At 55.1% G+C, this 20273-nt stretch overlaps 1 protein-coding gene across 2 annotated transcripts; it reads left to right on the top strand.

The window, feature by feature from the left end:
• Positions 1–204: 204 nt before the first annotated feature.
• On the top strand, positions 205–19639 carry SIRT2 (sirtuin 2). 2 transcript variants are annotated; one of them, XM_060000673.1, is made up of 16 exons: positions 205–297; positions 1131–1177; positions 4331–4379; positions 4639–4752; positions 8147–8188; positions 8349–8455; positions 8584–8640; positions 9311–9379; positions 14643–14772; positions 16581–16640; positions 16965–17020; positions 17174–17250; positions 17337–17388; positions 18414–18484; positions 18632–18698; positions 18819–19639. In XM_060000673.1, exons 1-16 carry the CDS (start codon positions 282–284, stop codon positions 18972–18974), a joined length of 1170 nt encoding a protein of 389 aa, XP_059856656.1. In that variant the 5' UTR covers positions 205–281; the 3' UTR covers positions 18975–19639. The 2 variants fall into 2 exon arrangements, with proteins under 2 accessions (XP_059856656.1, XP_059856657.1); XM_060000674.1 differs by lacking the exon at positions 1131–1177 and having other exon boundaries at positions 214–297; positions 18819–19638.
• The last annotated feature ends 634 nt before the right edge of the window (positions 19640–20273 follow it).

The raw sequence follows: 20273 nt of genomic DNA on the forward strand, positions 1-20273 counted from the left end.
GACCAATCAGAGTATTCAGATGGACTGCGACTCTCTACCCTTTCCCACTCTTTCCGCGCGCCCTTTACCAACATGGCTGCGGGAGCGGGGCACTCTGGGATGCGTAGTCCAGCCCTCTTGTGTCTTCCTTACCGCAGAGGGGCTAGCTCCGGGAGTTGTTGGCGGCCGCGATGGCTCCTGGGAGTTGTAGTTCTTTGCCCTGTCTCGGACCCCTCCTGTTTCCGGTGCCGTCACGGGGCAGAGCAGTCGGTGACAGTACCGAGGGCCCCCGCCCCGCGCCCATGGCTGAGCCGGATCGTGAGTCGGGGGCCCTGGTGGGAGGGTCGGGCCGTGCCGGGGCCTGGCTGAGGGCTGCAGGCCCCGGGGCCCGAGGGCGGGCGTGGTGGGGCAGGAGATGGGGGCTGCACGGGGGGGAATGGAATTCAGGGGCCGTTGCAAAATGATCCATATTGCTAGCTTGGTGGGTTTCTGGGTCGCGAGGTTTTAAGGGTCCGTTTGCCACGTCCCCCAGGTTACTAATGATCGCGTCTTTCTCTCACCTTAGTTGCTAAGGACCCTCGTTGCTAGAGACTTAGAATGCCGCGGTCCAGGTTGCTGAGGGTACCTGGTTGTTAGTGGGAACTGTAGGATGCTAGGGGACCCCTGGTGTCCCCTCCTATCTCTTCCTTCCTTTCCTAAACCTACCATCCCACCCTCCCTGCCCCCCACCACCCAACACCTCTTCCAGGCGGAGTATCTCTTCTTATCTTCTCACTTGCTTTCTACGCTTCCCTCTGCTTGTAAACCTAACCCTCCCCGTACACACTCACACACTACTGCGTCCTTCCTAACTCCTCCTAAGTCTTCCTCCATACCCTGTATGCTTTACTTTCTTTTCTCTCTCCTAAACCTTCCCGTCCCAGCCTCTTTGTCCCTCACTAACCACCTGTCCTCCCAGCACTCCCCACTCTGATAAGATCTGCTTTTCCCCATTCCCTCCCTCCATCTACTCCATTTTTACACTTCCACCCCAGTATAACTAGGTTGGTGGGTCTTCTTGACCCCCTCTGCCCCCCGCTGCTTTGAAACCCTTCATTCCCCCTTAACCACTCCCTTCACCATAACCACATCTGCTCCCCCTCCTCCCCCAGCCTCTGACCCTGTGGAGACCCAGGCAGGGAAGGTGCAGGAGGCCCAGGTGAGATGGAGGGAAGGGTGGAGGGAAGGAGAGAGATGGACTTCCAACACCCCACACGGGGGGAGGTGGCAGAGGGGAGACAGATACCCCAGGGCCCTCAGCTCACTGCCCCAGTCCCTCACCCCACCTCCTGGTTCATCCTCCCGGGGAATGGTGGATTCTGGGGACTGTCAGAGAAGGGTGTGCAGCCTCAACCCCAGGCCTGCCCTTCCAAACTTTCCTTTCTCCTTGCCCTCCCCACCGCGGCCCCCATCCCTTCTGAAACTCATTTGCACTGGGCATGGAAGAGCTTTGGTCCCTGAACTCACAGATCTCACAGGACAAGTGACTAGACAATGACCCTATGGGGTGATAATGAAAGTAGCTCAGGGCACTCTGGGAGCCCAGAGTAAACTTTGTGGGGGTCACACAGATTCCTGCCAGTCCCTTCCCTGGAGGAATCCACAGGCTGATCTAGGAGTCAGATTGAGACACAGCACATGGTAGTTAGTGTAGAGTGATTTAGAATCTTCTCAGGCAAGGTGAGAAATGGTGTCCCAGACAGAGGATACAGCTTTTGCAAACACTGAGGGGCATGAAAGAATGTGATGTGTTCAGTAATCAGGTGGCTGGGGAGGTCAGCTAATTATATTCATGGTTAGCATTTATGGAGTACTTACTCCAGCCGGGTACTCTGCTTAGTGTTTGATGTGCCTCATCTCATTTCATCTTCCCAGCATCCCTGTTGGGGGGCAAGGTCTACTGTAGCCATTTTATAGATGAGGAATTGGAAACAGAGTTGTTCAGTAACTTGTCCACTGTTCCTTGGCTAGAAGGGCAGGCACGGGTTTGCGACCCACGGCACCCGGCACATTGCGTCCCGGACACTTCTCTGGAAGCAGGCTCACAGAGGCCCCACCAGCACCTCCAGCTCCCCCTTAGGCCCTGTTGCTCCCACGTTCTCAGCAGGGCCCTGAAATCCTTCCACAGAGCCTCACTGTCTGCAACCTGAAATCATGCCAGCCCACTCACAGACGCGAGATCGCAGTTCAGATGTAGGCCAGTGCAGAAGCTGTGATGAGAGCACCCCACAGAGGCACGGCAGAGCCACACCGAGGGGATAAGAGCTTCCTGTCAGGCCGGGCTTCTCCCTCGCCTGGCTCCCAAAGCACGACCACTGTCAGGGAAAAAGGTTTCATGTGAAAAAGCGATCCTCAGTCCCAAAGAGAGAGATTCGAGGATGTAAATTGCAGCATTGTCTCATACAGAAAAACTGGAAACAGCCCAAACGGCTATCAGTTGATGGGTTAAATGAACTATGGGGCATCCTCACACTGCAACGCTATGTAGCTGGTAGGTCTATGATATATTGTTTGGCGCAAAATGCAAGTTGCAGCATCGTACTGTGGTATGACCCATTTCTGGGGAAATAACGAGTTTTACCCGCAGAGACAAAATCTGGAGTAATTACCATTGTACTGTTAATAAGAGTGGTTAGCTTGAAGTGGGGGAATGGGACGGGGGTTGTGGGTGAGGGAATCATGAAGCAAGTGCCCCCAAGTTATACATTGTCTAATGGTCGAAGTTTTTGTGCAGCATACGTAGTCCGAAAGTAACGAAAAGTTTTCACTATGTTTGGAAGGGAGGTTTCTATTCAGAAAGGCTTGGAACCAGAGTTGTGAGTGATGGAGAGGGGTCGTTGGAGGGGTTTTAAACAGGAGAGCGAATTGGTTAGATTTTTTTTTTTTTTTTTTTGGCTGCACCACTCGGCTTGCGGGATCTTAGTTCCCCAGCCAGGGATTGAATGCAGGCCCTTGGCAGTAAGATCGCGTAGTCCTAACCACTGGACTGCCAGGGAATTCCCCAGAATTGCATTCCTACCATTGCATGAGGTCCATTACAGGGCCCAGGCCTGGGCTAGCACACAGCACAGCCGGTGTCCGTTTGTGCAGTGGTGGATAGTTCTGGAACTCCCGCCGAGTGCCAGACCCTGTTCTTGGTGCTGGGCTTCCAGCGGTGATGACGAAAACTCCCAGCCTTCTTGGAGCTGACATCATGGTAGACTCCATAGATGTTCGTGATCAGATGATTAGACTGGAGAAGCCACAGAGAAGGGCCTTTGAAGTGGAGGGGAGCGGGCCGACCCAGGCAGGCCATCACACACAGGGCAGCAGAGTAGATCAGAGGTGAAGACTGAGGCTGGGAGCCTAGGGAGGAGGTCGGGGCAGGACCGCGGGGAGGACAGGCTGGGCCACGTGGAGCCCTGGAGAGGGGACGTGTTATGGCAGGAGGGCAGGGGAGGGAGGCAGGAGGCGTCTGGCAGACCGGGGGCCGGAAGCCACACTGAGATGGGGCCCAGGAGGAGGAGCAGGTTTGGGGGAGATGCTGAGGCCAGTTTGGGACGTGGTGGGAGTGAGGGACCGGGGGTCACTTAGAAGGAGGCATACCAGGAGGCTGCGGGAACCCTGGATCTGGAGGACAGACCAGTGGCGTGGATGAGGCCGACCAGGGAAGGTGAACAGAGAAAGTAGGGAGGGCCCAGGACAGAGTCCCAGACCCTCAATTTGGAAGTCTGGCTGAGGGGAGGAGTCGATAAAGGAGATGGAAGGGTTGGAAAGGTGGAGTGGGGGGCTTCAGGCAGGAGGGCTGACGGCCGCAGGGTGAGGACCGAGGCGTTATTCACAGGAGTGACGTAGGTGAGGAGGGCTGCAGGACTGCTGGCCGGGGCAGGGGACTAAGGGGTTGTAAGGCGAGGCCGTGGACACCGGGAGGTGATGAGAACATAGCCAGTGCTTCCTGAGCGATCACCATCACACACCCGCCCCAGGGCTGTTCTGAGCACCTCCCAGAGGTGAACTCACTTCATCTCACAGTAGCACTCTGAGATGAGTGTCCTCTGAGCTCCATTTCTAAGAGGAGGAGCTCGGAGACTCAGAAAAGCCAAGTCACCCACCGGAGACTGTGCTCCTTGCAAGTAGCAGAGCTGGGTTTTCCAACACAGGCAGCCTGTCCCAGAGCCCACACCCTGGCCCCCAGCGCTGTCCCCTCCACCCCTCACTTCCTCGGGCCCAGCTCCCAGCCAGAGCCTTTTCCCCAAACCCGGTGTCACCCCCACTTCCTTCCCTCCCTCACCCCACTTCTGGGGCCTGATCACCCCACCCCCACCCCTTCCAGGACTCAGATTCAGACACTGAGGGAGGAGCGGCTGGCGGAGAAGGAGAGAGTGAGTATCTTCCTTGAGAGCACGGTTCTGGGGGGCGGTTTAGGGCAGGGATCTGGGTGCTCACCTCCGCCAGGGGTGACATTCAAAGTATGTAATACCAGATGCAGTGTGAGCGCCTGGAGGCCCCTGACTGGGCCAGGCATTGAGCTCTTAGTTGCGGGAAGGCGGCGGGGCCCCAGGGCTGGGCAGGGGCACTCGGGGCCTCTGGGCACCCTGACTGAACACCCACCCGGCTGCTGTCTCTCTTCTTTTTGGCCAGTGGACTTCCTGCGGAATTTCTTCTCCCAGACACTGGGCCTGGGCACCCAGAAGGAGCGTCTGCTGGACGAATTAACCCTGGAAGGGGTGACCCGCTACATGCAGAGTGAGCGCTGTGAGTCCTCTGCCTGCCCTGGGCCCCTTCCCCTCTCCTGGCCCCAAGTGACTTAATTCACAACTTTCGTCTGCAAGTCACAAGAACCTCAACTCAAACCGGCTTATGCCAGAAAGGGAGTGTGTTGATCCTGTAATGAAAACCCCGCTTTAATCGTGGCTGGATTCAGCGGCTTCCACGCTGTTGTCAAAAATCTGAACCCTCTCTGGTGCAGCTCTTCTCTGTGTTGGGGTCAAGGTTGCTCCTGGCAGTGGCAGATACAAGTTCCAGCAGCCTAGTGGCTCCCACTGAAGAGAGCACCTTTCTCCCAGTAGTTCAGGCAAAAGAGCAGAGATCGGCTCCAATTGGCCCGGGTTGGGTCACATTCCTACCCCTGAACCAATCACCGTGTCTCTGATTGGCCAGGCCTGTTTGACAGAATGAAGACGCTAATAATAGTAATTACCTTATAGGGTTATGAGGGGGTTACATAAATTCATAGATGTAAATGCCTGGAACCGGGCCTGGAACAGAGCAAGGGCTGCCTAAGTGTTCCCTGTGACGATTATTACAGGAGGCTTGTTTCAGGTGTGGTGTAGAGGTGCCTCTTTATGGGGTCACCATGTAATTTATATTTCTCGCCACGAGTTGAGGTCGCCAGAGGCTGAGAAACCGAGCCCTCGGCAGTCCTCGACTAGAACAATCCACTCTTTGAGGGTCCTGGACAGCCTTTTGTTGAGGACGTCTTCTCCAGTTTCCCTGTCCTCCAGCTGCTGCCGTCTCTCCGAGGGCAGCCAGGCCAGCCGTCCTGAACCTCCCTCTCCTAGGGCAGGCCAGACAGCTGTCTGCAGCCATCTCTTGGCTTGGGTGGGCCCCCAAGAGAACGAAGGCAGTGGCATCAAAGCTTTCATTCCTTCTGTCCTCCTGCACATGGGTTTTAGGATAATTGATTCATGAGGGCGCCTATGAGGGGATAATAATAAATAATAACAATGGGGACTTGCATGGCGGTCCGTTGGTTAAGACTTCGCCTTCCGACGCAGGGGGTATGTATGGGTTCGATCCCTGGTTGGCGAGCTGAGATCCCACATGCCTCACAGCCAAAGAACCAAAACATAAAACAGAAGCAATACTGTAATCAAAATTCAATAAAGACTTTAAAAATGGTCGACAGAGGGGCTTCCCTGGTGGCGCAGTGGTTGAGAGTCCGCCTGCCGATGCAGGGGACGCGGGTTCGTGCCCCGGTCCGGGAAGATCCCACATGCCACGGAGCGGCTGGGCCCGTGAGCCATGGCCACTGGGCCTGTGCGTCCGGAGCCTGTGCTCCACAACGGGAGAGGCCACAACAGTGAGAGGCCCGTGTACCACAAAACGAACAAACAAAAAAAAATGGTCCACACCAAAAAAATCTTAAAAATATAAAAATAATAATAACAATGAATTGAGCTCTCGCTGTTTGCCAGGCACTGGGCTAAGCACTTGACAGGTGTCCCCTCCTTTGATCTTCACATGATACCTGTGAGGAGTGATCTGGAAAGAGGAGGAAACTGAGGCGCAGAGAGACTGTGACTGGGTACAGGGTCACACTTCTGGCAAGAGGCAGAATCAGGGCTCGATGCCAGGCCGCCTGAATCCAGGGCGCACGCTCCCTTCCACATGGCCCCTGGTGGGTCCACTGGGCCGAGTCCAATGGCATTCTGAGACGAAGCCAAGGGCTGTGGCTGTAGCAGGCCTCAGCCTTTGTCACCCTTGCTGTCCTCCTTTGCATAGAACACCCCAGAGGCGCCCGGTTCACAGGCGCCTCACACCCGTGTCTGTCCATCAGCTGAGGGGCAGATGCCAAGGGTGCTGCGTGGCAGGGCTGCCAGCCAGCCAGCCACTGAAGAGGCAGCTGGGCTATTTCTGCACAGCCCCACGTGCTTGTGAAGTGATGCCACCCCTACCACGCCTCCCCATCTTCTTCTCTGAAAGCTGGTGACGATGGGGGAGCAAAGCGCTTATAGGTGTACGAATCATGGGGCTAAAGAAGTTGAGCACGAGTGACTTGTAGAATCATCAGTGCTGGGCACTGATCTAAGCTTCCCAGGGATGAATTCATTCTCTCAACAGCCCTGCAAGGTCAGTACTGTGATTATGCCCATTTTACAGAGCAGGAAGCTAAAGCCCAGAGTGGTGATCTGAACTAAGACGCCCCCGCTGGTATGCAGAAGAAGTAGGATTGGAAGCCCTTATCCACTCTGCTGCTCACTGGGCATGGGCTGAGAGTGGCCAGTCTTTGGTCTTCACCTGAAAATTACCAGACTTCCGACGGCTGATGTGCATTTGATTATGGAGGGAAGGAATAGGATGAAGGAATGTGTATCATATGCTAGAAATAGATGGCCATCCAAGATTATGTCCAAAAGATGAGGGGTGGCCAGAGATTTTTTTCACAATAACCTGCAGCTCTTCCGGGGGAACCCCCCACCCCACCCCTCTCACTAAGATCTCATGCATTTTTGTCTAGATCTAGCGAGGAGAAATTTCTCTCCAAGTGGCCTTTTCTGGAATCTTACTACATTGCTATAATTTCATTTCTTTTAATATAAATTTATTTATTTATTTTGGCTACGTTGGGTCTTCGTTGCTACGCGTGGGCTTTCTCTACTTGCAGTTTGTTGCAGTGCGCATGAGAACGTTGTGGTGGCTTCTCTTGTTGCGGAGCACAGGCTCTAGGTGCGCGGGCTTCAGTAGTTGTGGCTCGCGGGCTCTAGAGCGCAGGCTCAGTAGTTGTAGCACACAGGCTTAGTTGCTCTGTGACATGTGGGATCTTCCCAGACCAGGGCTCGAACCCGTGTGCCCTGCATTGCAGGTGGATTCTTAACCACTGCGCCACCAGGGAAGTCCCCATTGGTGTAATTTCAAACAGTGGATTCTTTGACCCCATGCTGGCTCTTCCATCAGTCACCTGTGTGACCCCTTCCCCTATCTGAGCCTCAGTTTCCTCATCTATAAAGTGGGATGTTAACACCTCCCTCCTTGAAATGGTTGGGAGAGCCATTCAGGGATCTGAAATGCTTGCCCCAGGGCCAGGCACAGAGTAAACGGCTTCAGGGACTGTGGTGGGTGGTATTATTTAAGGGTAAGAAAGGGAAGGGGAAACTTTGGTCTTTTAATGTAATCATTACATTCAGTCTGTGATGATATATTTGATTATTAGACAGCAGAGCCACTAATAATTTTTTAAGCTGTCAGAAGTTCATTGTGAACACCAGCTCAGTACTTAGTTTATGGCAAAGACAACTGTCTTAAGATAAATGGTCACATTTTGGAGCAGTGTTTGATGTTCAAAACAAAATGTTACAACGGTAAACAAACGTAAACTGAAAAAAAACAGAAACAAAAAACCCACGCTGCATAAACTTTTCTCCTCCAGGTCGCAGGGTTATCTGTTTGGTGGGAGCTGGAATCTCCACTTGTAAGTGCCCCCCTCCCCCAAGAGAACTCCCTGGTTGGGGGTGCCCCTTCGAAGAGCTGGGGAGGAGCTGTATGGGGGCCCTTGCCTGGGAGGGTCAGTGTGGTAGAGAAGGGGCCAAGGTCCCTCATCGATTGAATGCCCGCTGCCACTCCTCCCCCAGCGGCGGGCATCCCTGACTTCCGCTCCCCAAACACGGGCCTCTACGCCAACCTGGAGAAATACCATCTTCCCTACCCGGAGGCCATCTTTGAGATTGGCTACTTCAAGGTACGTGTCCTGCAGGGAGGAACGTCTGTAATGGGGGTGGGGGGTGGAGGCGTGGCCGCCTCTCTCCAGCTCTCATCTCACCAGGGCCATCTGGGTGCCCACCTGCCCTCCGGCTCTCTCTCCCACAGAAACACCCAGAGCCCTTCTTTGCCCTCGCCAAGGAACTCTATCCTGGGCAGTTCAAGGTGAGCTCTCTTTTGCGGAGGCGGTGACAGGAAAGGTTGGGGGCCAGCAGGCATGGGAAAGCCCCCTCCAGGGCCCTTCAGACAAATATGATAGCCATTAAACACATGGGCTCTGGGGAAGTTCCCTGGCCTAGTGGTTAGGATTCCGGGCCTTCACTGCTGTGGCCTGGGTTCAGTCCCTGGTTGGGGAAATGAGATCCTGCAAGCCGTGTGGCACCGTCCAAAAAAAAAAAATATATATATATATATACACATGGGCTCCGGGCCCAGACGGCCTGGGTCCAAGTCCTGGTCCCTCATTTCCTGCTCTTGTGTCCTTGAGCCTCTGTTTTCCCTTATGTAAAATGAAGCTGTTAATAGTCCACGAGAAGGGTTGTCGTGAGGCTTAAATGAGTTAACGATACATGCAAGAGCCCAGACCCCAGAGCCAGTCCTCTCTGTGCAAACCCCAACTCCACAACCTGGGTGACTCTGGCAAGACAGTCACCCTCTCTGTGCCTCAGTTCCCTCACCTGTGAAATGGGGATAACAAAGGTGCGCGCCTTGCGAGGTCGGTGTGACGATTCCATGAGGGAAAACAGGCGTGGCGCCTGGAACGGTTCCCGCACACGGCGGTGCGCGGTCAGTGTCTTCCGTCTTCATCGGCACTGTCATGATTGCTCCCCTCCAGCCCACCGTCTGCCACTACTTCATCCGCCTGCTGAAGGAGAAAGGGCTGCTCCTGCGCTGCTACACGCAGGTAGGCGGGACCGCGGGCGTGCTGGGAGGAAGAGCGTGGGCTGGAGGGGCCCCGAGAGCTCAGGCCGCGGCTTCTCTGTCACGTGACCTGCAGTGACTCACGTCCCCTCTCTCAGCCTCAGTTTCCCTTTCTATAAAACAGAGGCCAGAACAGCTTTGCCCTCTCAGGCCTGTGGTGGTGTGGCAGTGACCTCCCTCAGGGCCATCCCAGGAGTACTTCTCTGAGCAGACACTATCGGCACCGTAGATTTCGTATTTGGCGGGGCTTTCCAGCAGATGACTCCAAACTGAGTTGATCTAATACGATCACTACACCTGACAATTTTCCGGCTGGTAGCTGTAAACTCTTAAGGAAAGAGCACTATCGTTTTTTTTTTTTTGTGGGGCACCTTTTAAAAATATATTTATTTATTTGGCTGTGCTGGGTCTTAGTTGTGGCAGGCGGGCTCCTTAGTTGCGGTTCGCTGGCTTATTAGTTACGGCACACCAGCTCCTTAGTTGCAGCAGGCGGGCTCCTTAGTTGTGGCATGCATGTGGGATCTAGTTCCCCAACCAGGGATCGAACCCCGGCCCCCTGCATTGGGAGCGTGGAGTCTTAACCACGGCACCACCGGGGAAGTCCTGGGACACCCTTTTGTAATTTGCACAAAGGCCTTGTGCGTACCGTGGGGCCGTGGCTCATACAGGTCAAGTGCTTGGCGGAGGGCCTCGCCGGGGTGTCCTCAGGGAAGGACAGCTCACATTGTTGGCTTCCGAGTTGGTGAGCCTTTTAGGATCTCGCACCCCTAATAGGGAAAAATGTTTGCACCTCTACCTTTGTTTCATAAATACGTATTCAAATTACATGATGTACTATAGCCCTGATACCATGCCTGCTCTAATTCATACCTCAGAACCCAAAATTATGAAATAGAGAGAGAACACATGGATAGAAATAGGTGTTCTATTATTTTCTTCCTGCGCCTGGCAATCGGGAGCCTGCAGCCTCAGAAGTTGCCACCAGGGGGAGGATGAAATCTTTGTAGGTCCGGAATTCTCAAGTGGGGTACGTGCTCCCACCCAGGGCTGGCGGGGGAGGGGATGGCCTCCTCCTTCCAGCAGGAGCCCCAGCTCAGAATAAACCTGACCTTTCTTCCCAGAGAGTCAGTTTTTTCCATGAGATGTGACTCAGACTTGATACGAACAGCTCACCTGAAGCCAAGTGCCTTCATGAAATCCTCACCATAGCCCTGCTGGCAAACCTGTTTGTAAGCTTCTGTCCCAATGTTTACTGAGTGCCAACCCAGTGCCAGGCCCTGCAGGCAGTGAACGGAGGGAGCAGACATCCCTGCCCTCCTGGAACTGACACTGTAGTGTGGGGAGAGACAACGGACGAGATGGGTGAGTTGCGTATCTACGCTGATGCTGAGAGGTCTATGGCGCGCAGCTGAGCAGGAAAGGGGACTCAAGCTCTGTGTGTGCGGGGTCGGGGGTGCTGTATTGAACAGGATGTCAGGGAAGGCCTCACTGAGAAGCAGGACATTTAAACAGAGACCTGTAGGAGGGGAGGGAGGGAGCCATGGGATCATCTGTCGGGGGAGAGTGCATTCCAGGCAAAGCAAACAGCCAGTCCAGAGGTCCTGAGGGGAGGCTGCATTTGGCGTGTTCAAGAAGCTGGATCTGGACTTCCCTGGCAGTCCAGTGGTTAAGACTCCACGCTCCCAATGCAGGGGGCCCAGGTTCGATCCCTGGTCAGGGAACTAGATCCCACATGCCACAGCTAAGACCCGGCACAGCCAAATAAATAAATATTTTTAAAAAGAGAAAAGAAGAAGAAGAAGAAGCTGGATCTGAGTGAGCAGGGAGGACAGTAGTAGGAGAAGATGGAGGAGACGAGGTCAGGGAGGTGACAGGGGTGGACCGTGTGGGGACTTGGGGGCCACAGGGAGGGCTTTGTCCTTTCCCCTGAGTGAGATGGAATCACAGGAGGGCTCTGAGCAGGGCAGGGATGTGACCTGACCCAGGTGTTCACAGGGTCCCTCTGGCTGCGTGAGGGGGGCAGACTGTGGGAGCAGTGGGGGGCGGGTACCAAGACCAGGGGGGAGGCTGCAATGATGTTCCAAGCAGGAGAGGATGGAGGCTGGGCCGGGGAGGGGGCCGCCGAAGGGGAGAGGTGGGCGGCTTACGAACCCGTTTTGAAGGTGGAGCTGGCAGGACTTGCCAATGGGTTGAATGTGAAACGATTCGTGAGAGAAGGAAAGGAGTCAGGGATGACTGGCTCCCTGTCAGCCTGAGCACCTGCTGCCTTTTATTGAGATGGTGGGACGTGCAGGCGTGGGGGGCAGAGGAGGAGCTTGGCTGAAGGCATGTCGGGGTTGAGATGCCCATTAGACAACCACCTGGGGACATGGGCAGACAGCTGGACACAGGAGTCTGGACTCGAGCTGGAGAGCAGCAGATAGACGACGTTTAAACCCTCCAGACAGGATGAGATCACAGGGGTCCCAGCACGAGAAGCCCAGGCCCAGGCCCAGGTGGCTCATGGGGGCAGCTCAGAGGGCTCGCTTCCCAGCTCTGTCTGAGGCAGAACCCCCTGCCCCAACCACGAAAGCACACCAGCTGTAGGCTATTTTTAGACGAAAGCCAACACCAATGCGTTGTGAGGTCAGCGTGAAATGTGGTGGCATTTCCCCCCAGTTGCAATTCTTCATGTGTGGATTTAAGCACGCATACGTATTCAAAATGGCGCATTACGTAACATAGACAAAGGTGGAAAAAATTTTTCCAGTCTCACGTTTCACGAAACCTTTTTTTTTTTTTTTTTTAAACTCATCACCCTCTTCTTTAACCTCAGCCACTTTTTGAGTCACTGACCCAGTTTTCTGGAACACATTGTCTTCACGTCTCTCTGAATTGTGACGATGCAGCACTTTCGAAGCCACGCGCGATGCTATTTTTATCTCAAGACACAAGTATCCATTCAAACATGAGAACAGTTGTCGCCTTCGTTCAAGTCACTGTGATCTCCTCAGCAAACCAGCTTATCGCTCTTTTAAATCTATATCTATGGCATTTACATCATACATAGGGTTTGTACTTGGCTTTCTTTCATTTAAGCCCTGTCTGGAGGATCCTTCCATATCTGCACCCACATAGCAGTTTCATGCTTTTTTAAAAAAAAATTATTTATTTATTTTATTTTTGGCTGCGTTGGTCTTCGTTGCTGCAGGTGGGCTTTCTCTAGTTGCGGCGAGCGGGGGCTACTCTTCGTTGCGGTGCGCAGGCTTCTCATTGCGGTGTCTTTTCTTGTTGCGGAGCACGGGCTCTAGGCGCACGGGCTTCAGTAATTGTGGCATGCAGGCTCAGTAGTTGTGGCTCGCAGGCTCTAGAGCGCAGGCCCAGTAGTTGTGGCACATGGGCTTAGTTGCTCTGTGGCATATGGGATCTTCCCAGACTAGGGCTTGAACCCGTGTCCCCTGCATTGGCAGGCGGATTCTTAACCACTGTGCCACCAGGGAAGTCCCAGCTTCATGCTTTTTAAAAGCATGTCAGAGACGTGATGTCTTGAAACCAGAAGTGAGCCAAGGTTTAAAATTCAAGAGATTGCAGATGAAAACCCAGACATCAGGCTCCTCTTGAAAATCGGGAAGAGCTGGCTGTACCCTGGGTGGCTTTCTGTGGGGGAGAGTGGTTGGCTGGAGCTGAGCGGCCGCTGCCCACCTTGCCCAGGGCCCGCCTCCTCACCATGACCTCTTTCCTGCCTGATGCTGAGGCCAGACGTCAGTTGCTGTGTGTTGCCATGCACTCATTGCTGCTTGGCCTTTATAGCGAACCTCTTGGGCCATATTCCCCAGCCCCAGCTTCCCTCCCGGGGGCCACGGCTGCTGCCTACTTCTTGGGTCTCCTTTGAAGATATTCCATACTTAGGCAAGCAAATACACAAATTCATATATTGATTTTTTCACATCCTGTACACACTGCCTTTGTGCTTTGGGCCTTCTAACATCTTGGAGAGATCCCTTCTTACCAGTACATACGGGTTGACCGCATTCATTTTTGTTTGTTTGTGGTTTCTCCATCAAAAGTGGCATCAAGGGAATTCCCTGGTGGTCCAGTGGTTAGGACTCTGTGCTTTCACCGCTGAGAGCGTGGGTTCGATCCCTGGCCAGGGAACTAAGGTCCCGCAAGCCGCACAGCATAGCAAAAAAAAAAAAAAAAGTGACATCAAAGGGTAACACAGAGGCGTGTAGGTAGACCTTTGACGTGCCATTTAGTTATATGCGTGCATACTGCTTACTTACGTGTCCGGGAGTTGGTAACTAAGTCAAGAAACAAAGGCAAAACCAGCATTTCTAGTAAAGGGGGGAGAGGGAAAGCCACAGAGAGTCTGGGGACAGTGACGCTTGTCTGCATGTGTTGGGGATAAACTGATGGCTGGCTGGGAGCAGAGAGGGCAGTTGGGGCTGTCTGCCCTTGCAAGGGAACCCTCTCAGTTGTTCACGGAGCCTCCAGGAAACCTCGTCGGGTCAGCTGGGGGCTGCATATGCCCGGCCATCTCTGTAACGTCTGCCAGTGTCCTCCAGCAGCACCTGCCCCAGCAGCATTCCTCGTGGGCAAACGAAAGCTGCTCCGGAGGGGCTGGAGAAAGCGCAAGTGTCTATGTGAAAGAGAAGAATATTCTTGCCTGTTGAATAAGGAAAGTATCTCTGTCTGAAAAGACTACAAGTTAATATACTATCAATGCAGCAGATCATAGTAAGGTTAAGTAGGAAAACAGTGTGATGAAAACCCAAAAAACCCTCCTGATTCATTGATTTATGTTAATGCCTGGCCAGGGCTGCCACAGACAGCTGTGCAGGTTGGGTACTGCACAAGGATGCCATATCTGAGGGGGCTGCGTTTACAGTGGAGACACTGGAGAGTTGTATGTTTATTTCAGCAAATTTCTGGCAGGTGCCACTAGAGTGTCTGGTTCTAACAAAACACATTTGCAGCAAAACGGAAGCAAAGTGGCCCAAATTTGCCAGGGCTGGTTGGTGGCAGTGGGTCTGGGCTCATAGAGATTTGAGTTTGGGCCCCTGCCTTTAAGTGTCCATGACTTACCTTTTCAGAGGCACCATCAGGATGAACAGAAGAGTTTTAGACACACCCTGCCCCTTGCTTCTCCCTCCCTCCGTTCTCCCCTGTCCCACTTGCTTTTCTCAGCCGCAACTCCTGGCTATGCCTTCTGCCCCTTGGGGGGTGTGGTTCGCTCCTGACCCTCTCTCCTCCATCTCTCCCTCCAGAACATAGACACCCTGGAGCGAGTGGCGGGGCTGGAGGCCGAGGACCTGGTGGAGGCCCACGGCACCTTCTACACGTCTCACTGCATCAGCCCCGTCTGCCGGCAGGAGTACGCGCTAAGCTGGATGAAAGGTGAGGGGCCGGAGGCTATTATCCCTGAGGGCAGGCCTCCCGTCCCCTGTCTGCTCCCCAGCGCCAGGGACAGGGTCTCCACGCGCGGACGCCAGCTCTGTCCTGCATAGCTCTGCAGCTCTTTTTAGCAGATAATGGCAGCCCCCAAAGATTGGAGGTGGCAGTGGGGGTTCATTTCTCCCGACACCACCTCACAGCCAGGTTATGATGGATGCGGACTCCAGACACAGAGACGTGCGTTAGCAGACAGGCCCCCACGTGGTCCTACAACCTGTTCTGTGAGGTCATGAAACCCTAGCTCTTTGTCCTTTGGGCGCTCTGACCCCGTCTCACATGAGGGGCTCATCCAGGCAAGCGCAGCTACACTCTAAGAAGAGCAGAAGTATCTGAGAGAACTTTCTGGGGTGAGGGGAATGTCCAACACGGCAGCCACTTGCTACATGGGGCTGTTGAGCTCTTAAAATGTGGCTAATGTGACCGAGGAACTGAATTCTTAACTTTCTTTAATTTGTATTAATTAAAATTTAAAAGTCACATGTGGCTCTAACCAGCATACCGGCCAGCACTGCCCCAGAGGCACAGGATTCAACCGGCCGATTAGCTGGATTCAGGCGAGCAGAGGCCGTGGCGTGTGAAGCTGGGCACAGCCCTGGTTAGGAATGAAGCCTGGGGGCTGTCCTTAAGGATGCAAACTCCAGGGCTTGCTAAAGTCCTCATCCCTGTTCTTGCCTGGGCAGAGTGTCCAAAAAGAGAAGGAGGAACAAAAAATCCAGCCAATCCACATTTCCTGAATGCCAGTGAGAGCTGATTTCTGACATCCATTGTGCTAATTAAGAAGCCACTTACTTCATCCATGGAAACCCATTTCTGATGTTCTTTATGCTGATTTCACAAAGCCTCTGGTGTCCCTGTGTGATAAGGACAGCTGCAGCGCTGATAGTAGGGCCCCTGGAGTGTGGCCCTTCTGACAACATGCCAGCTGCCCGCCCCTGGGGTGAGGATTCCTGAATAGCCCAAGTGCACGCAGCTGGGGGTGATGGACAATTAACATTACCCCATTATGTCTCTCTTACAGCAGTAGCACAAGCGTCACCCGCAAAATGTCATGTACTGTCAATGCAAAAATATTCTCAAGTAAATGACAGACCTGAAAGCAGTGCTCTGTAAATATCTGTTGAAGGAATGAGTGAATAGTTGAATGAACAAGCCAGGATTCTGTGGGTTGCAAGTGACAGAATGCTTTCAAGCTTCCTTAATCAATAGGCAATGAGGACGATTGTCATAAGCATGGGGTGTGCGTGGGGGCAGGGGTGTGTCTGTCACAGAGCCCGAGAGTGGGAAGCAGCTGCACCTAAGGTTCTGTCCCCGTCCCAGCATCATCTGCATAATTCTTCCCTCTCTGCCACTAGGCCTGGCGCCTACCAGGCCTCTCTGACCCACGGGGAAGTAGGGCTGCCCTCAAAGACCCACTGGCCGAGCTTCACTCCCAAGTCCAGATCCCCCGGGTCGGGGGTTGGTGGAACCCAGCTGCCCCTTTTAGGGGCGAGTGTCTGCTCATTTGTTTGTTTGTTCATTTAATAGCTATAGGCTGGTGCTGGGAGCCACCCCAGGAATGTTGGGGGCGGGGGAGGGACAGCTGTCTAAGAAGGGAGGTCCCTCCCGAGCAGGGCAAACACCCCAGGAGGCCCGCCCGGTGACTGAGGTGTGTTTGTGTTGACAGTGAAGGAAGGATGGGGTGGGCAGGCAGGCTGCGGCCCCAGCCCAAAGCCTCTTACCTCCTCTTCTCCCTCCCCGTTCCCCACGCTCAGAGAAGATCTTCTCCGAGGTGACTCCCAAGTGTGAGAAATGTCGGAGTGTGGTGAAGCCTGGTGAGCCTTGGGGCCGGGGACCAACCGCGGTAGACTCAGGCTGGGACCCCCTCAGCCACTAACCCCTTCCCAAGAAGGCCACGCGCCCTATCTGTCCATCCAGCCCCGTCACCCTCTCTCCCTGACCAGTGCCCGGAGTCTGCCCCAGGGAGAGTGGGTACCATAGCCCCTAGTCTGTCCCCAGCGCTCCACACTCCCGTCCCAGCCCTGCGGTCCACCTTCTGCTCCTGCCTGTCCTCTCTCTCCCTCCCTGTCTCTGCCCCCCTGCTTTTTCACTGTCTCTATCTCTCCCTGTGTCTGTCTGTCCATCTATCTCCACCTCAGATATCGTGTTCTTTGGCGAGAACCTCCCGGCGCGTTTCTTCTCCTGCCTGCAGTCAGTAAGTATACCCGCCGCGCCCCCCATCTCGGTCCACGCAGGGGCAGCCTGGGTCCTGCCCTGGGGAAGGTGGCTTCCCCAGGTAGCTGCGGGTGGGCTTGCAGCGGGGGCCGGGGACCGCAGCCCAGCCTCACTGGCCGCTCCCCCTTCACAGGACTTCCTGAAGGTGGACCTCCTCATCATCATGGGCACCTCCCTGCAGGTGCAGCCCTTCGCATCCCTTATCAGCAAGTAGGTTGGGGTTCTGGGCTATGGGGGGCTGCTGGGGACTGGGGGAGCCGGGACAGGCCCTCACCACTCAGCTCGCCCTCCACCAGGGCGCCCCTCTCCACCCCGCGCCTGCTCATCAACAAGGAGAAGACTGGCCAGGTGAGTCCTTTTAGTCACACCCTGCCACCCCCACACAGGGGCCCCACATTGCCTGCCCCCGGCCTCCTCAGGAACCAGGGGACAGGTCTCTGGAGAATCCCGATACTTTGGACCCCTCAGCTCAGACCTAAGGGTTCTGGAATCCACAGTGTTCAGGTTCCAGGCTGCCCTGACTCCAAGATTCCACAGGCCTCTGTGTCATTCACCCCTTTTTTTTTTTTTAATTTATTTATTATTTATTTTTGCCTGCGTTGGGTCTTTGTTGCTGCGCATGGGCTTTCTTTAGTTGCGGCGAGCGGGGGCTACTCTTTGTTGCGGTGCACGGGCTTCTCATTGCAGTGGCTTCTCTTGTTGCGGAGCACGGGCTCTAGAGCGCGTGGGCTTCAGTAGTTGTGGCACACGGGCCCAGTAGTTGTGGCTCGCTGGCTCTAGAGCACAGGCTCAGTAGTTGTGGCACACGGGCTTAGTTGCTCCATGGCATGTGGGATCTTCCTGGACCAGGGCTCGAACCCGTGTCCCCTGCATTGGCAGGCAGATTCTTAACCTCTGCTCCACCAGGGAAGTCCCTCATTCACCCTTTTGAACGAGTGACAGAACCCCAGCTCAAAGCGACTTAAGCCAAAACGAGAATGTCGTGCTTCCCGTGACTGAAGAGTCAGGGCTAGCTGGCCCCTGGGCCTGCAGCAGTTCTGTCAGGAGTTACCCGCTCCCTCTCTCATCTCTCTTTTCCTGAGGTAGCTTCACTCCCAGGCAGGGGCTCCCTCCTGGGGACAGATGTTTCTCCAACAGGCAAAAAACGTACGGTGTGCCAGATACCGTGCTAAGCATTTCCTCTGTATTAACCCGCTGACAGTACAACCCTAGGAGTGGGTTTGATGATCACCCCCACTCTACAGAGAAAGAAACTGACGTTCAGAGAGGCCAGGCCACTTGAGCAAAGTCACAGAGCTGGGATTCCAACCCAAGCCACCTGGCTCCAGGGTCTGTGCTCTTAGCTCCCCCCGACTCCACCCCCTTCCCCACAGATGGACCCTTTCCTCGGGATGATGATGGGCCTCGGAGGAGGCATGGACTTCGACTCCAAGAAGGCCTACAGGTGAGGCCCTCCCGCGGCAGTGCAGGGGCAGTGGAGCCTTCAAAGGACAGGGCCAAGGTGGGAGGGAGGGCACGGAGGCACAGGGCAGGGCAGAGCCGACAGGGCCCTGGGACAAACCTGGGAGCTCTGACTCTCACCCGCCCACAGGGATGTGGCCTGGCTGGGTGACTGCGACCAGGGCTGCCTGGCCCTTGCCGACCTCCTCGGATGGAAGGTGAGGAGCCTGGGCCACCCCCGCCCACCCTGAGCCCAGTCCCTGGACCCCCGTCCCACAGGTCCTCTGACCTTATGATGCATGATGACCTCTGACCTCTGTGAACTTTGTCCCCTGCAGAAGGAACTGGAGGACCTTGTCCGGAAGGAGCATGCCAGCATAGATGCCCAGTCGGGGTCAGGGGCTCCCAACCCCACCACTTCAGCTTCCTCCAGGAAGTCTCCACCTCCTGCCAAGGAGGAGGCCAGGACCACGGAGGGAGAGAAACCCCAGTGACAGCTGCATCTCCCAGGCAGGACGCCCAGCTTTGGGACAGCTGAGCCCCAACCAGGCCTGGCCCCCTCTAACTTACAGCTCTTTTCTGGGGAGCTCAGAACATTTCCTCAATCTACTAACTACTCCCTCCCCAAACTGGGGTCCCAGCACCCCTGACCCCGGCGAATCTCTAACATTTTTAGGGGCTGAGGCTTGGGCAGCCGGTCTCTAACAGCCCGCAGCCCCTAATCACCCTTAGGGCCAAGGATCAGCCTCCCCTAATCTCTAACTGCTCAGGGGGCCAGGGGTACCTCCAAACTGCTAACTGTCCCAGGACGAGAGCCCCAGGGCCCCCATGCTCTCTACTGTTCCCAGGGGCTTGAGGCCAAGTCGACGAAGTCTAACCTACCCTGGGTGAGGAGGTGCGCCCTCCAGACGTAACTCACACCCAGTGGGGGGGTCCAAGCCTCAAGGCCTCCCAAGTCTCTGCCTACAACTCCCAAAGTGGGTGCCAGGCCCCCCAACTCGGGACCCGCTTCCCAGACGGGGGTGGGCAGATGGTGTCGCTTATTAGAGACAAATTAAAAACAAAAAACAACTAACCATCAGCTGTCTGGCCTCGCTATTCTTTCCTGCGGGCCCACAGGGAAGCTGCCGGAGGAAGGGACTAGACCTTGGGCCCCTAAGAAACAAGAACATCCACAGGCTCTCATGAGAAAGGGTGAAGGGTGCCGAAGGGTGCCGAGAGGGGACTCCTGGGGCCGTGGGAGCCTCATGGGTCTTACCCCTGGACTCCCAGACTGCCAGGGTCCCTTCCTCCAGAGCCCGGTCACCTAAGGCCTGAGCCCCCGGAAAGAGGGAGGAGGGTCGATTTCAAATAACCCCAGCCCCGCCTCTTCCCCCTGCCCACTCAGCTTCCTCTCTCTGCGAGGAACACTTTCACTTCCTGCTACTCCAGGCCTCCCCTCGGAGAACAGGTAGGGGTCCCCAGGGACTGAGCAGCTGGCATCATCACCCCCCCCACTGACCCACTGCCTCCCTGAGGTATCAGGCAGCTGCCGCCGTCCCATCCTGCCCAGCACCACCCATCTCCTTCTCCCCTTCTCATGGGACCCAGGCAAGCATCTGTCTCCCTCCCCCCACCCCTCCTGACTGCTCTCCCCTGGCCAGGGCACCTGCTCTCTGTCTCCCACTTCCTAATACCCTGGTCAGTGGGCTGATTGATTTGTTTAGCTGTTTATTTTCCATCCCCTGTACCCACCCCAAGAAGAATGGAAGCCCCTGGGAGCAGGGGCCTATTCTGCCCATCACCCTCTTCCT

The sequence above is a fragment of the Delphinus delphis genome, chromosome 20, assembly GCF_949987515.2.
Source record: "Delphinus delphis chromosome 20, mDelDel1.2, whole genome shotgun sequence".
Classification (NCBI taxonomy): domain Eukaryota; kingdom Metazoa; phylum Chordata; class Mammalia; order Artiodactyla; family Delphinidae; genus Delphinus; species Delphinus delphis.

Excerpts from the sequence above, each read along its gene's own strand:
- SIRT2 (XM_060000673.1), top strand. Across the intron at positions 8,189-8,348 it reads GGGAGCTGGAATCTCCACTT|CGGCGGGCATCCCTGACTTC; the intron begins GTAAGTGCCCCC and ends CTCCTCCCCCAG. Across the intron at positions 9,380-14,642 it reads TCCTGCGCTGCTACACGCAG|AACATAGACACCCTGGAGCG; the intron begins GTAGGCGGGACC and ends CTCTCCCTCCAG.